General features: G+C 45.0%; 1 protein-coding gene across 6 annotated transcripts in view; it reads right to left on the reverse strand.

The window, feature by feature from the left end:
* gon4lb (gon-4 like b) overlaps window positions 1–22,730 on the reverse strand; it is a 44,240-nt gene that overhangs the window by 885 nt on the left and 20,625 nt on the right. For 3 of the 6 annotated variants that reach the window (XM_061695468.1, XM_061695466.1, XM_061695470.1), the window contains exons 12-25: window positions 21,659–21,699; window positions 21,433–21,542; window positions 20,926–21,157; window positions 19,825–20,164; window positions 19,607–19,757; window positions 18,868–19,018; window positions 17,461–17,577; window positions 12,438–13,502; window positions 12,128–12,374; window positions 6,658–6,818; window positions 6,194–6,388; window positions 3,616–3,759; window positions 1,678–1,971; window positions 1,526–1,609 (exon numbers count right to left, since the gene is read on the reverse strand). In XM_061695468.1, coding sequence (XP_061551452.1) covers window positions 1,526–1,609; window positions 1,678–1,971; window positions 3,616–3,759; window positions 6,194–6,388; window positions 6,658–6,818; window positions 12,128–12,374; window positions 12,438–13,502; window positions 17,461–17,577; window positions 18,868–19,018; window positions 19,607–19,757; window positions 19,825–20,164; window positions 20,926–21,157; window positions 21,433–21,542; window positions 21,659–21,699 — 3,332 coding nt within the window. Of the gene's footprint in view, window positions 1–1,525; window positions 1,610–1,677; window positions 1,972–3,615; window positions 3,760–3,918; window positions 4,135–6,193; window positions 6,389–6,657; window positions 6,819–12,127; window positions 12,375–12,437; window positions 13,503–17,460; window positions 17,578–18,867; window positions 19,019–19,606; window positions 19,758–19,824; window positions 20,165–20,925; window positions 21,158–21,432; window positions 21,543–21,658; window positions 21,700–22,730 lie in introns of those variants that run through there. The other 3 variants (XM_061695472.1, XM_061695469.1, XM_061695471.1) reach the window with 2 other exon arrangements.

Below are 22,730 nucleotides of genomic sequence, written 5' to 3' on the forward strand. Positions count from 1 at the left end.
GGCTAATGGCCGTCCGCCTCGATGACGTTACATTGCATCACATTGCTAAAGGCTGTCGCACACCGAGCGACGAGGCTGAAACTGACTGAACTGTCGCGCAGTGTGCGGGGTTTGGAAACTTGGTTTCATGAGCGGCCATTCGGTCGGCCATTGGTTTTGCTGCTATTCAAAATTCTAATCGCAGCTTACAGCCAATCAAAATGCACATAAGCTTCCTCTCAAGCTAAAAGTATATTTCCGGGTTTTAAGCGAGCGAGACAGAACGGCTGCCGTGCCACCCCCATAAATACATTATAAAGTATCAAATACTGTCTTTTACAACAATACTTAACTATAATTATATTTTTTTTATGTGCCCGTGGATGAAAAAGTGAAGCTTGTGTTCCGAGCTAGGTACGTTCAAACGTATGGGAGAGAACGAGACTCTTAATGATCAATGATCGACTTTGTGGTCGTGTCATAGGACTTGCGGGCGCATTTCTTGGACAGTCGGGTGAAGAAAGGGGAGAAGCTTTCAACTGATCACCACCTGGCTACGACGGTGGGGGAAGATCCCGGGCCGACCTGGCAGGCGCAAACATATTGTGAGAGTCTCCTGGGAATGTCTGGCAGAATCCCCTGTCAGAAGGAGTTTCAACTCCAACCTCCAGCAGAACTTCACCTACGTCCAGGGGGAGGCAGGGAACATTGAGTCCAAGTGGACCGCGTTCCACGCCTCCATTGCTGAGGCGGCCGACCGGAGCTGTGGCCGCAAGGTGGTCCGTGCCAGTCGTGGCGGCAATCCCCGAACCCGTTGGTGGACACCGGCGGTTAGGGATGCTATCAAGGTGAAGGAGGAGTCCTATCGTGCCTTTTTGGCCTGTGGGACTCCTGAGGCAGCTGCTGGGTACCAGCTGGCCAAGTGGAATGCAGCTTTGGTGGTCACTGAGGCAAAAACTCGGGCATGGGAGGAGTTCGGTGAGGCCATGGAGAACGACTTTCGGACGGCTTTGAGGAAATTCTATTCCACCATCCGGCGTCTCAGGAGGGGGAAGCAGTGCACCATCAGTACTGTGCATAGTGGGGATGGGACGCTGCTGACCTTGACTCGGGACGTTGTGAGTCGGTGAGGAGAACACTTTAAAGACCTCAATTCCACTGACACGCCTTCCCATGAGGAAGCAGAGTCTGGGGGGACGACCCAGGACACGCTGGAGAGACTACGTCTCCCGGGTGGCCTAGGAACGCCTCGGGATGCCCCCCGGAGAGCTGGATGAAGTGGCTGGGGAGAGGGAAGTCTGGGCTTACCTGCTAAAGCTACTGCCCCAGCAACCCGAACTCAGATAAGCAGAAGAAAAAGGATGGATGGAGACTCTTGAGTTCAACATCAAACGGCTTTTACAGGTTAGGGACATGCATATATCCAATCGCTCAATGTGTGGATGAGAGTTGCCAGTTGTCTTTTTTTTTTTTGCGATGGTCCAGTCCAATCGGGTTCGACCACATTGCGCAATATGCGGCAGGCCTAACGGCCCTCGGGCTCCACCTTGTTGCCGTGGCAGCGAGGGCATCCTCTCCGACGGTGCGTGCGGCTCTTGGAGTCTTGACAGAGGCACAGCCAATCAGATCCCTGAAAACAAGTCAAAAAGACAACCTAAGTGAGGACAAGGTTCCCTGAGGCTTCCCGTTTGTCCCCACCTTGTCAGCCGAGCGGGAGCGCAGCTTCCTCAGACGCCGGTTCATGGCGGTGTCCATCTTGTGCTCGTCCTCGTCCGGTAAGGTGACTTCCTCGAAAGCGCCATTGGCCACACCTCCCGTCAGATAGCCTCCGCCCTCCCCTACCTCAGAGCGGATTCCACCCTCCTCCGGCCAATGAGCTTCCTCAAACTGTCCCGGGCGAGCCGGCGGTGGGCGGAGCTCGTCGAAAAACACCCAGAATTCAGCTTGCAGATGAGGGTGTCCTTTGAGCAGGATGGCCATTTGGGCTTTAAGCTGACATAAGGACGGCAACCATCGATGACTACGTGCCACAACGCTTTCTTGAGGTCCTAAATAAGCCCCATTCCAAAGTATTATGCAAATTATATTTTTCTCTCATTTTTCGAAATTTTCAATGCAAATAACAGTCAGCATAGGTTTCAAGCCATCTACCGTTCAGAGTATAATTTGACTGTTTTTAAACAAACCACATAACATTATCTTTTTCAAAAATAAAAAATAAAACTTGAATGGCAGAGTTTCAAGACATTTGACAGGGTTTAGGCCCTCTCCACAAGGAAACACATTTGTGTGTAACTGCAAAAGTTTCTTACCATTTTGAAATTCCGTCCACAAGGAGGCGGTGTTTTAGGAGCCCAAAAACAATCTCTCTTTTAATTGGGTCCCAGAGTGGATACATCTCAAAACGCCGCCCCTCGCGTTCCGGTGCGTAAAGCACATAGGCATCTTTTCATGAATGATGACGTAGTTGTCGGCGTCTGATGATGTGGTGGCCCCAGTTCGCGTGTGGCCGTTCGGCGCATATGTATGTATGTAGCTACAACACCCCCCTTTTGAGCTGTGCGCCTACGGCGACACTAAGATAGGGATGTCACAGTCATCAGTGCTTTCCATGTGTGTGGACATCAAGAAGACGAAAGGACCAAGGATGCCGGCACATTTTGCTGTACTGCGGTTCACCCCCAAGTCGGGGGTGTCGCTACGGCTGGTATTGGCTCGGACACCACAGGGTGGAGTTTCCTCTGCATTTTTTGGGCCATTTCCGGTAGGCGTTTTTACTTTCCTTTTAGTAACAAGGAACAAAGCAACAACAATGGCGACTGTGGAACAGTGTCTGCTAGAATGGACCTAGATGACCAGATGTTACCTTTAATTATGCTGCAAAATCGATCGAGAAGGCGGCGGCGTAGATGGTATGTAGAACCAAGGGGCACGCTGAGTACATCATCACAGCATGTGACTAAAACGGACCAATCACGAGAGATCTCCGCGGCGTTCGAGGTGCAGCAACAATTTTTGCCGTGTTCGCGTCAAGCTACACAGAGGGGCAGTGCGGGCCAATTCGTCGGTCACGTGATGCAACGCGGGCGTTGTCGGCCACGGGAGTATAGCGGCCTTCAGTCTTCTCTTCTTCTCTGTTGAGACTTCTTCTTCGCTGTTTTCCGGTGACTTCCTGTTGCGCGCCACTTCAGGCTAAGCATATACATTTCAGCGTTTAGGCATCTTTCTCGTCAGCGTCTTGTTGTGGACGCACGCTTTCTTTGAAACAATTCAGTGTTTACGAGAAACGTTTTATAAACGCCTCCGGCTCCGTTTCTGTGTGGACATGGCCTTAAAGAACTGAAATAGTCATTTGTTGAATTTGCAGCAATCAAAAGCTACTTCAATGAAAAACATCTTAACAGATCAAGAAACATTTTAACATAGGCCCCCTTATTTGATAGCAGCTTCTCAATTCTTAAATTCATTGAACTTGTAACTTTTTGGAGAGTTTCTCCTTGAATTTCTTTGCAGAATGTCAGAATAGCCTCTCTGAGCTTCTGGGTTGATGACTTAAAAATGATGCTGACTGTGATTTGCATTGACTAAAATCTGAGAAAAATATCATTTACTTTTGCTGTGGACAGGTGAACATACCTCGTTGATGCTGGCGGGGGTGAGGTGCGGTCCAGGCTGCAGAGCCTTGATGATCTTGTTGTAGTGAGACGGATTATCTCCGAACGTGATCTCCAGTTGTCGCAAGAAACGCCGACTGCGCTCAAAGGCCTGTTGCTCTTGAAACTGCACACACGGAAAAGTATAGTCATGGAAAATGTCATATTTGATATTGTGCAACTGGTTTGAGTGTTTTCGTACCTTCAATAGTGCATAGTGAAAAGTGGAGGTGTGCAAAAGGTGTAGGTGTGCCAAAGGTGTAGGTGTGAAGGCAACTGCATGCATTTCACCAAGACGAAGGAACCCTCCCCCATTGAGACCTCCCTATTTGGCCACATGCTGGTTTTTTTTCTTTTTCTTGGACCACCTGACAGTGTCTGTCTGTTTGTCTGTCTATCGATGAGATCATTTACATGTTGGAAGGTATAAAAATCCGTGTTTGAGACCCCCTATGGCAAGACCGAGATGCTGCATGTCTCCATGTCCAATTGTCTGACCTCTCTGCAAAGATAGAGGTGCAATGATTAATCGAGAATCAATCAATTATCAAATTAATCAATAATGTTTGACAAGCAATTATTGTTTAGCGACCATTTCTAACTTAAAATTGTCCAAATACATAAGAATTTCTTACATTTATTATAATAATAAGGCAATAAATAATGATATTTATTATATTCATAAAACAGACTGGTTAGTTTTGTGATTTATCAAAATAAGACATTTGCAAACATCCTTTATTTAATTAAAAAAAAAACATTTTTGCTGATTTTCTGAATGATGCTATGGATCAAACCAGTCACTGAATCATAATCCATTTATGTATGTGCATTTTCTGCACTCTCAATTTGAAATGCCCTTTTTTGAGTAAAGAAACTTTTTTGTCATCAGATTCCTTGAAAAAATAATTAACAGAATCGATTATTAAAATTTGTAGCTTATTAGTTAGTTGCAGCCCTAAAGATAAAGAACCCCACAAGTGGGGGCGGCACGTCTCAGGAGGCAGAGTGGTCATCTCTCAATCCAAAGGTTGTGGGTTCGATCCTTGGTCCCTGTGACCATGTCTAAGTGTCCTTCAGCAAGATGCTGAACCCCCAGTTCCTCCTGATGCTGTGTCATCAGTGGGTGAATGAGGAGACTGCACAAAAAAGCGCTTAAGAGTACCTTGAAGGTAGAAAAGCGCTGCGAAAGCCCATTTACATTTACCAGTAACTTTGTCTTCAAGTATTTAAGGTATTCTCTATGAGAACAAGTCTTTTCCCCCCCGCCTCATCGTAATCGTAATGCCGCTCTGCTTGCTGCTTACCAGGAGTGTTTTTTTCATTGACGATAATGAAATGACGTCGTTGACCCCCCTTTTCTTCATGACAAGCAAAACAAGGCTCTTTTGAAGATTAAACCATCACGAGACCTGTGCCAGGCTTGGTTGATGAGACTACACCAAAATGTTAGTGGGTGGGCTGTAAGATGTTCAAAATGCACGCACTGCAAAAAACTCATGTTGTTTGTATTTTTAGGCAGGCAATGTTTGGGCAGGTAATCCTTGGATCCTTCATGGGTCGTGGATTTGTGCCTGCTTTCATTTTAAACCTTTTGCTGCCCCCCCCACCCCCCCAAAAAAACTAAATAAAAAGCAAACAAACAGCACAAATACATTGTAATTTTGGCCATTGTTCAGAACAAAATATCAAAAAGAGTGCGGGCTAGTCATGTGGTTAATAAGCTATCATATTTTTGTTTTGCTTGCTTCATAGTTGAGAACATTTTATTTTCCTAACATGGAAGCATTTTGTCAAAATTATTAATGTTGCTTTTATCACACTATTGGCACGCCGTTTGATTCTAGGCTTGAGAGAATTAAGTACATGCTCTGTGGTCCTGAAAAGAAATTTTATAATACTGTATGTGGAAACCTTTCCTACTATTCTTTGATAAACTCACCACACACGAACAGGAATGACTACGTGAACCGTCGCGCTGTGTTAGTGATAAAGTTTGAGACAGGCCATGCTGCTCTTACTTGACTGCTTGACTTTTTATTTTATTGTAATCCAATACTATTGCTGTTACTATGTCTTGGGGGTGATTTAACTTTGTTAACGAGCAACTTCAGTTGCCGACGACGTCTGGTTGGACAATCGCAATTAGATTATGGCCTCGTGGAGGGCAAGAAGAACATTTGGGAGTGAAACGGGAGATAAATGGGGGAGACGGATATACAGTCATGGCTAAAGGTTTTTAGCCATGTGTGTCTGTGTACAAATTGTAAGATAAATTTTTTAAAAAAGTGAAAAAGAAAATGATGAAATTAAATCAAAATTATTATTAAATAGGCGGCACGGTGGACAACTGGTTAGCACACCTGCCTCACAGTTGTGAGGTTGCGGGTTAAAATCCAGCCTCACTCAATCTTTTTGAGTTTTCGTCAACTAAAACTGGACAAAAAACAAAAACAAACAAAAAAATCACACCCTGAAATGACTAAAATGTGACTGAGACTAATAAGCATTTTCATCCAAAGATTAAAATTAAAACGGCTGCCAAAAACAACACTGCTCACCAGGCCGCACTCGAGCGCCTGCTCGGGATGCAGGAAGGCAGCAAAGTCCTGCGTTAATTCTGTTCGGTTTCCCAGGATACAGCGCAGCTTCCTGAAGACACGGACAACTTCCTGTCCTTCGAGCCGCTCGAGGTCGTTCAGCAGAGACACAAACTCCTCCATCTTCTCCGGGACGTCGTGCAATGCCTCCCGAACCTGAACACGGGTCAGAGGTCGAAAAAAACAATGGCCTATTTTTGATTTTGATTTGCACGTGATAACTGACAAAAAACAGCATTTTAACAACGACACTAGGCATGCTGGGACATCCTCTAATAGCAAGCAGACACATTTTGACGGAGACATTATCGTTAACCCATGGCATACGGATTTGACAATAAGTGAAGTGGGGCGGGAAAAAAAAAACGCTAAATGTAATTTGGGTGAAAATAAGGTGAGTTTATTTGAAGGCCATATGGTCTCACCCTGTTGAGGTAACTGTGAGCGAAGGCCACATCCTTGCTGTGACGCTGAGGGTCGTTCTCCAGCATGTTTTCATCGTACAGCAGACTCACTTTCCTCTCATCTTTACTGGGACGCTCTTGCCGAGCTCGACGCGCCCCTCGAAGAGGTCGACTCTGTTGACCTGACAAAGTCCACCCGTACGACAAAAATATTACAGACAACGACACTGTTGAAGGGGTCACTTTATAGAAATTGTAAATAGACAACTTTGTTACATATCATTCATCCATCCATTGGGTTGTGTTAGGGTGAGCTGGAGTCTGCCGCAGCTGAGAGAAGTGGGGCACACCCTGGACTGGTCACCAGCCAATGTCAGGGCACAAACAAGCATTCCCATTCCAAATCCCAGATTACCCCATTCCTTTAGGAAACATTAACTATTTCGGTATTAATATTTCACCAAAAACTCACAGAGCTCACCAGTCTAAATTACACACCACTTCTGGAAAAAATTTCATCTGACTTAAAACGCTGGAATAAATCACCGATATCACTCCTGGGACGAACAGCTACAGTAAAAATGAAAACTTTATCTCAAACTATTTATTCGCAATGCACCTCAGATTCTGCCATAAGAAAGTTGTACTCAAAGAATAAGAAAACTAGAATGTGTTAATCAACTCTTCAGAAAACTAAATGCTCCCAATTTTAAACCCTATTCTTTGGCTAACCAATAGCCACATTTGAGACTCCCGATTGTCTCTTTTTAGAACAGACAGACTGCAATAACATGTAACTCTCAAAGTTCCCATTTATTTCTACAAGTCTCAAACGCCATAACTGTTTCAAGAACTCAATAATCTCTAAGTGCTAGAGGACTCTGCATCTTTTTGCACAATTGTTTTTTGTCAATGTCTTGCTGTCCCCAAAGTGTTCTGTAAATTGACTGTCTGTTGTACTAGAGCGGCTCCAACTACCGGAGACAAATTCCTTGTGTGTTTTGGACATACTTGGCAAATAAAGATGATTCTGATTCTGATTCACCTTTACGTCTTGGTGGAAAAGTCTAGAAGCTACAGAGTCTCAATTAGCTCCCAATATGCTCTCCCCAATCTAGCACAATCCAGATTTCAAAATTAACAACAGCATCTCCCTTTTTTTAGCACATGGGAACAATGGGGAATTGACTACCTACAACAACCATTTAACAACATTTTTAAATAGATAAATAATAAATTAAAAACAGCAATTAAAAAAAAGTATCCCAACACTTTAGAGCACCCTTCAAACGCCGGAGTTTGTTAGGCAAATAATGAAGCTTCTCCCACAAAGGGGGGGAAAGGTTAGTAAATTAATATCATGTACAAAATCAATGCACTTACCAATCACTAAATGGGAAGAAGACCTTTTTATGTCTACTGACCGAAATTACTGGATGCAGATATGTTTAGGATGACAAACAAATACAAATTTACATCTTATACAATATAAAGTGTTCCACAGAACACATTTTCCTCAATACAATATGCATAAAACAGGCTTCTCTTCATCTAACATAGGCAGGCAATGCACTCCAAATACCCCAGGGGCTTCCAGGGGACGGTACTGCGGGGCTGGGTGTGACGGTCCTCTCCCTGTGGTTGTCCCGCCGGGTGGCCCCAGCCTGCAGAAGCCCTGCCTCTTAATCCCTCACTTCTTCTGCCAGCACACACTCACGCCAATCACTGGAAATATTTTCTCATTAATCACATCCGGGCACACACACATACTCAGGGTTTCTTGGGGGGGCCGGTGCGGGGTCGGGGGGATGCAGACGTCACACCGGGATTCGGTATGTCAGTGCTGGTTCCCGGTCTAGACGCTTTCCTCCTGCACCCTGCCTGCCCCCCAGGCCTTTTAATGCATTACACACACCCATCCCCATTTTTTAAATGCACTACATTCACTGATTTCTGGGGGACGGCGGTATTTGGGTCAGGGGGTTTTGGCTCCGGGGCAGCGGTGCCAAGCAGTGCCCAGCGGCCCTACCCTCCCACTCCAGATTTAACTGCGGTTTATCATAATGCAGTTCCATTTCTCTAGCCACACCCAGGCCTGATACCGCCACACCTATTCTCAATCAAGAAATCATTTAAATAAGAACTGCCTGACAAACTGAAGTAAACCAAAAGATTCTCAAAAGCTAGACATCATGCAGAGATCTTAAGAGATTCCGGAACAAATGAGAAAAAGTAACTGAGATCCATCAATGTGGGAAAGGTTATTAAGCCATTTCTAAAGCTTTGGGACTCCAGCGAACCACAGTGAGAGCCATTATCCACAAATTGCAAAAACATAGACATTCACAGTGGTGAACCTTCCCAGGAGTGGCCGGCCGACCAAAATTACCCCAAGAGCGCAGCGACGACTGATCCAAGAGGTCACAAAAGACATCCAAAGAACTGCAGGCGCTGCTTCAGTTAAGGTGTTCATGACTCCACCATAAGAAAGAGACTGGGCAAAAATGGCCTGCATGGCAGAGTTCCAAGACGAAAACCACTGCTGAGCAAAATGAAGATTAAGGCTCGTCTTAACTTTGCCAGAAGACGATGATACCCTAGACTTTGGGAAAAAATATTCTGTGGTCTGACGAGACAAAAGTTTAACATTTTCATCAGGTGTGTGTCTTGTTACACCTGGCGTAAATGTAGCACAGCATTTCAGAAGAACATCATACAAACAGTAAAATATGGTGGTGACGGTGTGATGGTCTGGGGCTCTTTTGCCACTTCAGGACCTGGAAGAATTCTGCTGTCTATCAAAAAATCCTGAAAGAGAATGTCCGCCCATCTGTTCGTGACCTTCAACTGAAACAAACTTGGGTTCTGCAGCAGGACAAAGATCCAAAACACACAAGCAAGTCCACCCCTGAATGGCTGAAGAAAAACAAAATGAAGACTTGGAAGTGCCCTCGTCAAAGTCTTGACCAGAATCCTATTGAAATGCTATGGCATGATCTTGAAAAGGCGATTCATCCTCGAAAAGCCTCCACTGTGGCTGAATTACAACAATTCTGCAAAGATGAGTGGGCCAAAATTCCTTTTCAGCACTGTAAGAGACTCATTGCAAGTTATTGGAAATGCTTGATTGCAGTTGTTGCTGTTAAGGGTGGCCCGACCAGATATTTGGTGTAGGGGGCAATCACTTTTTCCACACAGGGCTATGTAGCGTTTAATGTTTTTCTCTTTTAAAAACTGCATTTTGTGTTTACTTGTGTTGTCTTTGACTAATATTTAAATGTGTTCGATGATGGGAAACATTTTAAGTGTGACAAACATGAAAAAAAAAGGAGAGAAAAATCAGGAAGGGGGCAAAAACCTTTTCACACCACTGTATATCTAACACAAGGGTCACCAACGTGGTGCCCGTGGGCCCCAGGTGGTCCCCAAGTTCCCCATGAGTAGCCCCTGGCCTGTTCTAAAAATAGCTAACTAGTGAAGGGACATTGTGATTTTCTAGGAATGTTGCAGAAGTGATTTGAAAATGATCGTGCACTAGGTAGCCCCAAGGACCCCATGAGTAAAAGTACATTATGGGTTTCATGTGTACATTTGAATAGCTTAGCCTCATTACTTTCCTTTAGAAAAAAATATAGACCACTTTTAATAAATGTTGACATTTTAACAAAACGTTGTCAATTTATGCTAATTAGGGCCTTTAAATGAGCTTCTTAAGAAATACATTCAAAATAGAATTCAGCATGGCCATGAGTAAATGTTTGTAGTAATATGGTGAAAAATAATAAAGTTATAATTTTTTTCCCCTCAAATTTTTAACCAGATTTTCGATAGGCGATATCACACAAAAGAAGCCATTTTTTTAACCCCCCCCCCACACATAAAACTCAAGTTCTCCAGAACCCATCATCTGATTTTCAAAATTCTTGGTGCACTGTACTTACGTTGAAGTGGTCATTTCAACCAGACTTTGCATTTGGACAGATTGTCATTTTTTGGGAAATCTCTCTTCTATCAGAAGCTTCCAAGGGAATGACATCATCGTCTGGATTTTCCCAAATTGCTTAAAAAGAACTCGGATTGTAATGACGTTTGGTTTATATGATCTTTTTCAATATAAGAAACATAACAGTAAGATACAACTTTCGAAAAATCGTTTCCGGGTTTATCTATTTTTACGAAACGTTATTTGAACGTTGGTCGCCATTGTTGTTTGCGTCGCTGGCTAGTGATGTCAAAAGGGGATATGCCCACTTTAGCCGGGTTTTTTAGCGATGAACACTGGTCCAGCCTTTTCAGTTTGAGCCAGGGTGTGATCAAAGACATGAGGAGAGAAAGGAATTAATCGGCAATGAAAATGGTGCTGAGAATAACGTTGACGGCCGTGCAGAAGCTTGAGTTGGTCATTTTTGGGTGGCGTTTCGGCTGCCGCTTGGCAAAGCCGACTGAGAAAGAGAGCGTGCTGTGTAGTATGAAGAGCTCGTTTCATTTTCAAATCTGACCGCGTTCACTGGAGTCATCAGGTAAAATAAAATAAATACATCCTGCAAGTTAACATCACTGTCTCCATCAAAGACAATGTCACGTTTAACTGAGTAGTTGTAGTCAGTGATTGACGACTGTACACCAGCTTGCCATTCATTCTTGTACGGCTACATCGCAAATCGTACATGCACAGCTTTGAGTGGATGAATACCTTGGGGCACACTGTACACTTAGTACTTTATCACATTTGTTAAACCATAAAAAGAGACATTAATTAATTAGCAGATTTCTAAATAGGGGATTTGGACAAGAATAAAAGCATCATTCATTTGAACGCAGGCTTTTTCATCCACAGGCACATTATAGATTCTGAATATAGTTCAGTATTGATGCAGAACATATCTGATGCTTTCCATACTATTTATATGGCTTGAGTCAGTGCGGCGGCGTGATTCAAATCCGGAAATGATTTTCAACATGAGGGAAAGCTGCTGTACATTTAGCTGTAAGTTGTGGCAGCTTTTAGCTCAGCAGAGGGCAGCAATGTTTTTTTTTAGCTTTATTGCAATAGATGCCAGTTTTCAATACAAGCGTGCAATACAAATTTAAATATTTAGCTAATATAAGAGAAGGCAGTAAAGTACAGTTGCAAACAGGAAACATTGTCATAAATCCCAGAATGCTTTGCGCATGCAAAACGGCGGCTATAAACAAAAAATATTTTTCTAATTTAAAAGAATAATTTCTAAATATGTAAAACTGCATTTGAAATGTAGAGGTCAGTGGATGTATTTGTGGAAGTACGTATTAAAATCAGAGTTCCCTTTCAAGGCATAGTAATCTCACTGTATGCAAACTTCTGACTTTGGAGAAAGTAAAGAAAAATTGCTAACCCTAGTATTAGTATGAACACTTTTTTTCCCCCCATCAGTAATCCTAGAGTGAATTTCCCTTGTGGATGAATAAAGTATCTAAATGCAAATAGACAAGATTGTGAAATAATTCCAACCTCTTCCTCGTATCCCTCCTCCTCTTCGTCCTGTTCGGGGTGTTTCCTCCTCGCAGGCGTTTGCGCCGTCGTCGTCTTCCGTCGTCGTCGTCGTCTTCCTGCTGGGCTCGTCTCCTTTGGGTGCTTCTTCCTCCTCCTCCTCTTCCTCTTGCGAACCCGGCGAGGTCGGCGAGTGGTCTTCCTCAGACTCCGCGTCGGCGCCGAGCCTCCTCTTAGATGCCAGCCAGGCCAGCTGCTTCATGGTCTCCTGAGGGGGCAAGGGTCAAAGATCCGCCGCTGTGCGCGCCCAAAGGCAGAGGGTAAACATTACCTGCAGCTCCGGGATGGACAGAAGAGACTCCTCAGATGCAGACGACAATGCCTCCTCCTCGTCTTCATCCTGCGTGAGCTCATCAAAGTCTTCATCCTCCTCCTCCTCTTGCCTTTCTTGATCTTCATCCTTCTCTCCGTCTCCTGGCTCTTCTTCCTCCTCTCCTCCCCGCTCCTCTTCCTCCCCTTGTCCTTCTTCTGCCTGCTCCTCTTCCTCTCCCTGTCCTTCCTCTCCTCCTGCCTGCTCCTCTTCCTCCCCTTGTCCTTCTTCCTGCTCCTCTTCCTCCTCTTGTCCTTCCTTTCCTCCGTGCTCCTCTTCCTCCCCTTGTCCTTCTTCTTCCTGCTCCTCTTCCTCCCCTTGTCCCTCCTTTCCACCTCTGTGCTCCTCTTCCTCCCCTTGTCCTTCTGCCTGTTCCTCTTCTTCTCCTTGTCCTTCCTTTCTTCCTGCCTGCTCCTCTTCCTCTCCTTGTCCTTCCTTTCTTCCTGCCTGCTCCTCTTCCTCTCCTTGTCCTTCCTTTCCTTCTGCCTGCCGCACTCGCTCTTCTTGTGCTTCTTTTCCTCTTGCCTGATCATCTTCCTCTCCTTGTCCTTTCTCCTCTGCATTGGTCCAGTGGCGTCCAGCCTGTTGACACAATGATGTGTTTTCATAGTACGTGTTGGGTCCCTCCTCTGGCCGGTGTGCGTGTGACGCGATCGGTCCCTTCAGAGCCGGGACGGGTTTGGGTTGCGACTCAGCAGTGGGCGGAAGTTGCAACGTAGCATCTCTTTGAAGGAGGATGTAGCTGGGTTGGAGCGGAGCGACCGAGCGAGGCACCGCAGGACTCGTCGCGGAGACTTCGGGCCGAGAGGAACGGAGAAAGTCCGCCTTTCTTTCGGCCGGGCAGATGGGGTGCAGAGATGCATTATGGGCCAGGGTGAAAAGACGTCTTTGGGAGGGGCCGGGCTGGCGTAAGGACCTTTTGAGGCGGGAGGGGTGAAGTCGAAGGTTGCAGCCTCTGGGATGGAAGAGAGGGTAGCATGGAGCAGAGGTGTTCACTTGTGTCTTCCAGATGATCTCTTGGCTGTTCTGCAAACAAAATGATGATGAGGATGACTCGGGATGCACGATGTTTTTTTCTTTTCTTTTTTTAGACTGATAGCAGTACGAGAATTCCCTCTTGAGTAGTCAAGAGCAAGTCATTTTCTAGGCCTAATTTTAAAAAAGAAAGAACAAAGTAATATCATGATTTATTTTTTTCTTATTTTCCATACTTTTTGGCTAGACGTTTACGACTAGGGTCTTCCTTCAATTGTATCCCCAATGGGTCGTATGATAAATCATATTTTGAAAAGCACAAAAAGGTTCCGCTGCTGGTGTGCCTGCAAACTTAACGGAGGTAAGTCAGATTGATCTGCTCCGGCAAAAAAAAGAAAGAAAGCAAAGACGTCGTAGGTACATTATTGCCATCAGGAATGGGAACGCGAATTCCTTTTCACGTCATCAAACGATATGCCTTACGCAAATATTGTGTGACTCTATATACAAACAAGTCAACCTCGAGCGGCTTCACCTTACTCATCACAGCTTCAAAGACATTTATCCACTCAACAGTCAGTGAAGACAAGAACTTGCACAGCAATTGTTTTCACCTTGCCAACAGCAAAAAGCAAGGCAGAAGACACAAACGTCTTTCCGAGCTTGGCATTTATTGGTAATTAGCACAAGAATCCATACGTATGGTGATTTGATTGCAATCCGCAGACCTTGTTTGCTGAGTTTAAAAACAAGAGGAAATGAAACCAAGGATTCAAAGTGTGTACAAAACCTCAGAGATAAGTTATTTCCATCCCAAACAATTCTGTGCATGTCTGAACAAATCAGAAACAAAAATGCTATTATTGCTACAGCAATAATCATGCTATACTCACAATAACAAAACTGTCCACTGAGAAATAGTCAGTTCACTAATTTAACAGTATTTATTATCATATTTCCTTAAATGTATAACATTTGAAATTGGATACTGCCTAATAAATGTGATGTATTTGCTTAAGTCCCCCCAAAAAAGAGTCAGAAACGCAGGTTTAGAAACAGCCAAGTAACAATGAATCAAATAATTATGGGACTCCGACATAGTTTCGTTTTCTCCGCTTAGTGATATTGTAAGAAGATTTCTTTTTCTGAGCAGCCTGTGTAATGTGTTTTAATTTGTATTTGTATGGAGTGAACCCTATATTCTTATTTCATTTTTCGGGCTAATGGAATGTTTTGAGGAGGGATATGTTGCAACGGGGAGTCGGAATCGTTATACTCTCTTTTTCTGATGTTCCATCACCCACAAGCTTCGACTTGAGATAAACTCACTGTTACAGTATGTTTAAATAATTTGGCGGCTCATCTCTTTGAGGAAGGGGCGGCGGCACGCGGGACAGCAGACTCGTGGGCCTTGCTCAAAGCTGAACCCCACTCGCAGCCGATCCCGGCCCGTGGCTCGGCATTTGCTGGGACGGAAGCCGGCGCGAACGACGAGGCGCCTCTCGCCCGATCGATTGCAAAGCCACGCTCTGTCAGGCGTAGTACACCATAGCCAGTTGCAATGCTGCCGCATCCCTTCCAACGCAGCCTTTCGGTCACGTGGGCCAGTCAGCCAATCAGTGTATTTCTTGAGACGTACCTACACGGTCACAGAGGTTACGCATCCAATCGGTGTGTTAACACTCAAATGAGGAAGTGAAACGCTCTAGCAGCCTGGCTAAGTCTCCAACAAGCGGCGTGGCTTCATACAGTTGGCTCAAAACAAAATCTGAAGCACAGCGGCTCATTATTTTATACAGAGACAAGATCACAACTATATAGAGGCACTTTTAATTTTGCGATATTGTGATATGGTGACGATTGTGGCATCCCTAACAGGTACAAAAAAAGTAGGCAACAGGTGAGTATAGCACTGTATAATACACACAGGCAAGTAAAGTGACTGATAATAAGAGGAAGCCAGTGAGAATGTGTAAAGTATGCATGAAATACAGTAATGCAGATCCAAACTGAGGTAGCAAATAGACCAGGCCTCGAGACTATGCGACCTTTTTTCAGCATTTCGCCATTTAGACCTATTAAAATGTGGCTAAAAACATCATTTCTGCCACATTCATAGGGTGACTTCACTTTACTACCAAGTATATTCATGTTGACCAATTGCATAACACCAATATTTTTGCAGTGATGCTGTGATTACCACTCCAAACATGATCTACCAATGCGTTTCACCACCACACACACCAACACCCTTAGGCAAAAACTGGTTCACCTCATGGACAGAATTCGGAGAAGCAAATTCAGCAATGTTTACGCAGTGCAATGCACTGAGGAGTGCAAGGGCAACCGCTTCACAGGCGCATGGCGCAGCATTGACGGCCAGCTACTTTGGGTCCGGAATCAGCGGTTCATTAGCATCTCAAGAAGAACATGCATTCCTTCGAAGACAACAACCTCCAAACCCTGGATAGGGAGGACTGCTGGTTTGAAAGACACTTAAGAGAAGCCATCTACGTCAAACGAGAAAAGCCATCGCTGAACAGAGGAGGAGGTTTGAGAGGTCACCTATCATCTGCATGCAACAAAGTCCTGAAATCTCTCCCTCAATTGGTCTAATTCAAGGTTGGCCCTAACGAGCTGTTTTGCAACAAGACGTGTGAACGACGGATTGGTACGCAGGACGGCCGTAATACCACACCACCCCAATAACATTTTAGAAGGGGAGAAGCCTTTTGGATTAAAGGAGAAACATCTTTAACAAATAAGAAGCGTCCACTTTCCTTAAATCAACCTTTGCGGACTCACAACCACATGCATGACAAGGATACTAGCCCAGAATAACCGCACAATGTACAAAGCACTGACAAATATCAAAATGTCATTAATGGGGCTCAGTGAAACAAGCTGGACTTAATCAGGTAGAACACGAGCTTCCAACAGCAAAGAGTTGTTAGGATAAGTCTCCTTCAGGGGCAGATGTTAAATGGGTTCAGGCCTGAGTCTTACTTGTGTACTGCTGTAACCTTTTCACTGCTACAGCCTTGTATTCTTCTATAGCCGCCCTAGGTCTTGCTCAAACTAGAAAAAAAAACAGCTAAGACCGTTGAGTCACACATAGGAGAAGTGCTGAGACACCGTTCGGCTGTGTCACACCCCTGCCCGGATGTCGACCAAGGAGGAGGAACTAAACTAGGGGGCGACAGACACTCTCCAGCCACCATGCAGAGTCTGTCTCCCAGCGCTGTGATATCAACTCTTCTGGCATTAAACAAGTGAGAAAATACAGTCCTCTGGTAGTTAATTATAAAGATATTATAGCAGACACTGAAGAAAAAGATCCAGCGGCAGTTCGGACAGAACTTCACAAAACAATAGCATACTAAGGCCACGATCAGGATGAGGCCCCACACAGAAGCAGCAATTATACTGTAAAAGCAGCCACCGGCTCCCTCAGAGTGATAACCAAATAAACGCTCACATTATGACAGGAGGTTTTTCGCCAAATCCAAAAGTGTCACCATAATCTCATGCTACACACCATTTGTATTTTGAATGACATGGACATTGTTTTGAATATTACAATATTATCGCATTTGGCCTGACTGCCCCACAATAAACAGACCTTTGACTCATTGAAAAATGTATTTGTGGCCTTTTCAGATTTGTATTTCAGTAGCCCTGCTTTAAACCCAAACCATTTATACAAGGGGTCCTCAGTTTACAACAGTCCAAGGATCTGAATGGCACGAAAATAACTAGTTTGTTGGGTGGGATAAGAATACGTGGTCATGCGGTACAATAAGGCACATTCACTTAAAGTGTTTGATTTTTATGACCCAGGGTTTGCTGTATATATGGCTTTACCATTGTGTTACCGTAGCTTAGTAATTGCCTCAGTCAGTTTACGATGGAGGTTACTTTGGTTACTATGCCGCCTTCTGATTGTGGGAATGGAACTCTGCCATAAACAGAGAACTCCCTCAAGCCCCATCATCTGCATCTTTAGCACCTTGAGCCAGATGGGCATGATGGAGGGGTCTCTCTCCACTGGGGGGCGCTGGTCCTCTGGTTGCACTCTTGCACAGGCCAGTGGCAGGGGGGTGACGAGCTGCTGCGCAAGGAACATCTGCAACGGGCAGGAAAACCAACTTGTGTATACCTTGTGGGCAAATGTATGTGCTCACCTTGATGATACACCCTATATTGCCCAAAGTATTATTTCGCCTGCCTTGACTCACATGATTTTATAGGTCCCATATTTCAGCAAACCAACTCATTGGAATTTCGCAAGCTTATCTGCGTCACTGGCGAAGATCTCCACCTACCTCTCTGCCCCCGAGCCAGCGCTGTCAACATAAACGCGCGTCCTCTCACAAGTAGTGAGGGGTGGGTCTTCTACACGGAAGCAACCAATCAGAGGAAAGGGGGCAGTGTTAGTCAAATATGGACAAAACAGATACAAAACTGGGTCAAACAGAAGTAGCTGTCACAGGGGTCCATTTCAAATGAAACTGACACTTTTATACTGTGCTCATGTTAAAGAGTCACTCTATGGAGGTCTAAATAAATAACAATAATAACACATTTCATTTAAAGGTGCCTTTCAGGACACTCAAGGTCAGGACAGTCAAAATCAAAACAGTAATTCAAAATAAAAAATATACAGTCAAAATATATAAAACTGCAGCAGAATAACTAAGAACAACAATCACAGTGAATAGGCCTGTCTAAAAAGGAGAGTTTTCAAGCGACTTTTAAAAATTGATCAAAAGTCCATGTTCCTAATATCAGGAGAGAGGGAGTTCCAGAGCCGAGCGACTGAAGGCTCTGGACCCCGTGGTGGACAGATGGGCTGAGGGAGCGATGAGGGTGATGGAGGAAGCAGACCTAAGAATTCGAGTGGGATTGTTGACGTGGAGGAGATCAGAGAGATATGAAGGAGCCTTGAATGTATAGAAAATTGTCAATGAACTAGCCAAAATATGGGACCGTTAAGTGATAACCCATTCTAAATTGTGTTATATGATGCTGGTATACCCTTTGCACCTATAACGGCTTCAACTCTTGTGGGAAGGCTTTCAACAAGGTTTAGGAGTGTGCCTTCTCGTCCAACATAAGTGTGTGACCCAACAAATGCGCTTCTGGAAAAATGGTCACAGATTCCTATAAACACACTCCTAAAACTTGTGGAAAGCCTTTCCAGAAGAGTTTAAGTTGTTATAATTGCAGCGGGTGGATCGATATCATATTCAACCCAATGGATAAAGAATGAGACGTCATTTAAATCAATATCTGAGTCAAGGCAGGTGAGCGAATACTTTTGGCAATATAGTGTGTGTGTTCATCTTGAGGACATTCATGCGTTCACCTGGAGGACATCTTCATGCGTTCACCGTAAGAATTTTGTTGTGTTCACCTTGAGGATGTTTTCGCGCGGCGCTCTGGAGCCGCTCATCTCTCGGATGTGTTTTGTCAAGTGCCACGCACTCTTACAGACCATGTAGGAGCTGATCAATTGCACTGGCTGGATGGCCCCCTCGAAGTGCTTCAGACCTAAAACAATCAGCCTACCCAGAGACATCATTTGTTACGATATTTTGTCGCTTTTAGTGAAACCTTAGTGACACCTACTGATCGCTACAGCCAATTTTTCCCTATAAGAGAGCTAGTTTTCAGAGAGAAACGTCCAACGGTGAATCTCAGAGCAAATAGCAGCAGCAGGCAAAGCTGCATAAAGCAAACTTGAGAAAAATAATTATGGACATATTTGATTTCTCGACTCGTGTCAAAGAAAAAAATAATAGAACATTATATAAAGGCTCGTTTTCCGTTTTTCAATTTCAGATTTTCAAACAAACGGGAGACAACTCGTTCTCCGTTTTTTGTTTACATACATCAAAACAGACAAAAAACAAAGTGACGTTTCCTGTTTTTCACCATTAGAAGGAAAAACGAATGGCTGCAAAGTTCACGGAAGTACACGGACCCCGGTACCCGCTTTGACTTTTTCTGCTCTCTCTATCTCTCGCTCACTTTTTGGCGTGTTGTGGGAAAGCAGATACTGCATTGCTTATTTTAAAATGTCAATTTTTTTGGTGCACATATTAGCTAGCTATTCTGAAAATATTTGAGAGCAAATGTATTTGTTTAGTCACCCGTCCTCTCCTACAGTAAAAAGACTGCGATGGGGTCGCGTGTGGTGGGAAGGGTCCAGGCTGCAAACAGGAAGTAGTTCTGGGTAGAGGAAGACCGGTCGTGTGGCAAGCAGCCAGGCGGTGTCAGAGGGCAGTACGGGGAAGGCGTGGCCTAAATACAACAGGAACGTCAGCGGGAGAACCAAATGTGACTAAGCGGGGGCGTCGGTTGTCCTTACTATTGGTGGAGGACGACATGACGGGGAGCCAGCGCCTGGAAACGCGGGGTGGAGGAGGAGGAAGGTCCAATCTGCGCTCGCTCTCCTGAAGAAGGTCCAGCGCCCCCTGCAGGTTGCACGCCCGGAAAGATGAGACGCAGAAGAGCTGTTCCTGCCGCATGGCAAAACACTGCAGCTCTTCCTGCAAAACAGGTTTGTTCATTTGATTGTTTGTTTGCTGGTCAGCAGCATTTCTGTTGTGTACTTGACCGACAAGGAAGTGTTTGGTAACGGACGCTTCGTGTTCTAGGCCGCCGATGCCGCAACTCAGCAAATGAACTTCCGTCAGAAGCTGCACGTGCTGAAAGACCAGAGGAGATGGGTCATTTGCATGGAATTGGATCAATTGCAGTAAAGACATTGGGGGGAAAAAAAAAAAATAAAAATTCAAATTTAGCCATTTTTTATGCCACCTTGGTTTTCTATAGGTAAATGTCTCCCATGCTGAAACAGCAACACTTCAAGTCCTATTTTTAAAAAGTTTAAAGTGGTAGGCATTCATAGTAAAGGCAACCCTTCTTAAATGATCCTAACCGTTTATTAAAACCCATTACACTCTTGTACAATCGTCGTAACGGTAAAGACATGCAATAGTTCCAAAAGGCCTGTGAATATTCTCATTCATCTAGGTCATTTCATTCTCAGGGCATTGAATAGATCGCAACTGCATCAACGCGACAGCCAAGAGACCAGTTGCGATCGATTCAATGCCCTGAGAATTGCTCCCACACCTTCACAAATTCATACATATTCATTCATATCGCAAAAATAATTTCTTTTGCGGTTGCTATTGTGTGAATGCAAAATGGCTGCCTCATCCTGGCACTTCGGCTCACAGATCCCTCTGGTGTATTGCATCATCATGATGTCCTCTCCAGTGGCATTAACGCTAAAGACAGCTTGAGTGACAAAGAAGGGCCGTTTGTAAAGGAAGCAAACAAAACAAAACAAAAAGGAACTCTGGAGACACTAGGCTGCACGTTTTCTTGGAAACACTCGATTCCTCCGTCCCTCACGATAGACTTTCCGAGTCTGTGAGAAATCAAGGTAAAGGGCGAGCACCTGCTGGATTTGCTGTTGCAGTTGCAGTTTGTGGGCGCAGTCCAGCTGCAAGGTGGGGCATAGTGGACCATGAAGCAGCCATGTAGCGTGTGGGGGTGCAGGTGGCACGGCAGTCTTGTCAGCGGGATGGTTGGTGGTGTCCTGCAGGGCTCTCCTGTGCTGCACGGCTTGAAATTGTTGTCGCACCGCTCGCCGCCGCTCCGTTAGCATGCCGGCTAAAGGTGGTTTGAAGCTACAAAGGGCAGAAATGGCAAACTAAGCGATCACACGCCCTCACCAAGTCTCACCAAGCAACAAAAGTGACAGATGGCTATTACGAATGTTTCCTCTCCAGGTCAGCTCTTGTTCTTCGGGCTCAACTGAAGCAGCTGCACAAGAGGACCCATGTTCTTCCTCCTGACCCAAACGCTCACAGCACATCTTTGCTGGAGCGTCCCAACAGGAGGACGCCCACCCGCCACCTCCAATCACGCATCAGGACACAAAAATCGAGTGCCGTAGAGTTACCACAAAGCCTGAGGGACATTGAATTTGGGGCCGGCCTCTTGCTCCTCCCCCTCAGCTGGATGCTCCTCTTCCTCCTCCTCCTCATCATCAGCTGGTTCTTGATCCTGGAGCTGTACACACGACGCATATCAACTTATTCTATGAATGAAGCTTTTCCGGTGGATTGCGGGTCAGCATTTAGCATGCGTCATCTTGAATGTGGGGAAGCGTAAGCAGATGAACAGACCCTGTCGAAGAGCTCCTCCAGCAGCTCGTTGACCTCTCGCTCTGAAAAACAAACGTAGTGACTATGGTCCAGTTGTCATGATAACTCCAAGAACTGATAAACTGTTGCATTCCTGCCTCCTGAACCTACCAGATTGCTTTCACAAGACCTGGTTTATATCATCTGGAACCATAAAACTTCCTCATGACTTGCACAGCTGATTGTGGAAGGAAGTGATTGATGACTGTTGAACAATGGAACACGATCAACCCCCGGTGGTTAGAGACACTGCTTGTGGACATTGAAATCCCATGTTTGTAACAAACAAACCTCCAGGAAAATTCTAAATATATGCCTTGATGTCTGTGTCAATGTGTCAGTTTACAGGTTCAGCTACAAGACTTTGAGGACTGTCCTCTTGATTTGAAGCCAGACAGTACGAAATGATGTTGTATTGAACAATTAGTTGATTTGCCAAGACGAAAGTTTAATAATTCTATATGCTTGATCTATGAGTAAAAGTACAAAGTTGGGAGTGTTTTGATTAATATATGATTTTTTAAATTCATTTTATGGGCCAAAATTGTAGACTAAATCCAAGTCGAGGGGTGCGGTCTTCTCCACTCCCCGTCCCTTAGATACGCCCCGTGGGTATTTAACCCTTTGACTTCCACCTCTTCGGGCTCCTTTTCTTGGCTCTCTGCCCTTCCCGGCTAACATCCCTTCAGCTACGGGGCGGCTTCGGCCAACCCCTCCTCCCTCCCCTTTCCTTTGTTGCCACCACGTGAGCGAGCGACGCCGGCCATGCGGCTTCAATCGTTTTTTCCCAGCCTCGATCTGATAGCGGCGCTCCAGGAATCAACTCCCAGCAGCCGTACCTGTTACGCCCGCAGTTGAGAGCAAGAGCGGCGCCAGGAACAAGTTCAAACAGCAGGGAAAGTTACGGGCACACCCCAAAGGGACAACCACTTCCGTTTTGAATCTCTTTTTTTTTTACTTTTTGTGGATGATCTTCAACTAAACCTGCCTCCTTTCCTTCCGAGATGCTCGGAGACAGATCATCCCCAGGGCCAACTGACCTACGGTGGTGAGT

The sequence above is a fragment of the Phycodurus eques genome, chromosome 14, assembly GCF_024500275.1.
Source record: "Phycodurus eques isolate BA_2022a chromosome 14, UOR_Pequ_1.1, whole genome shotgun sequence".
In the NCBI taxonomy this organism is placed as follows: domain Eukaryota; kingdom Metazoa; phylum Chordata; class Actinopteri; order Syngnathiformes; family Syngnathidae; genus Phycodurus; species Phycodurus eques.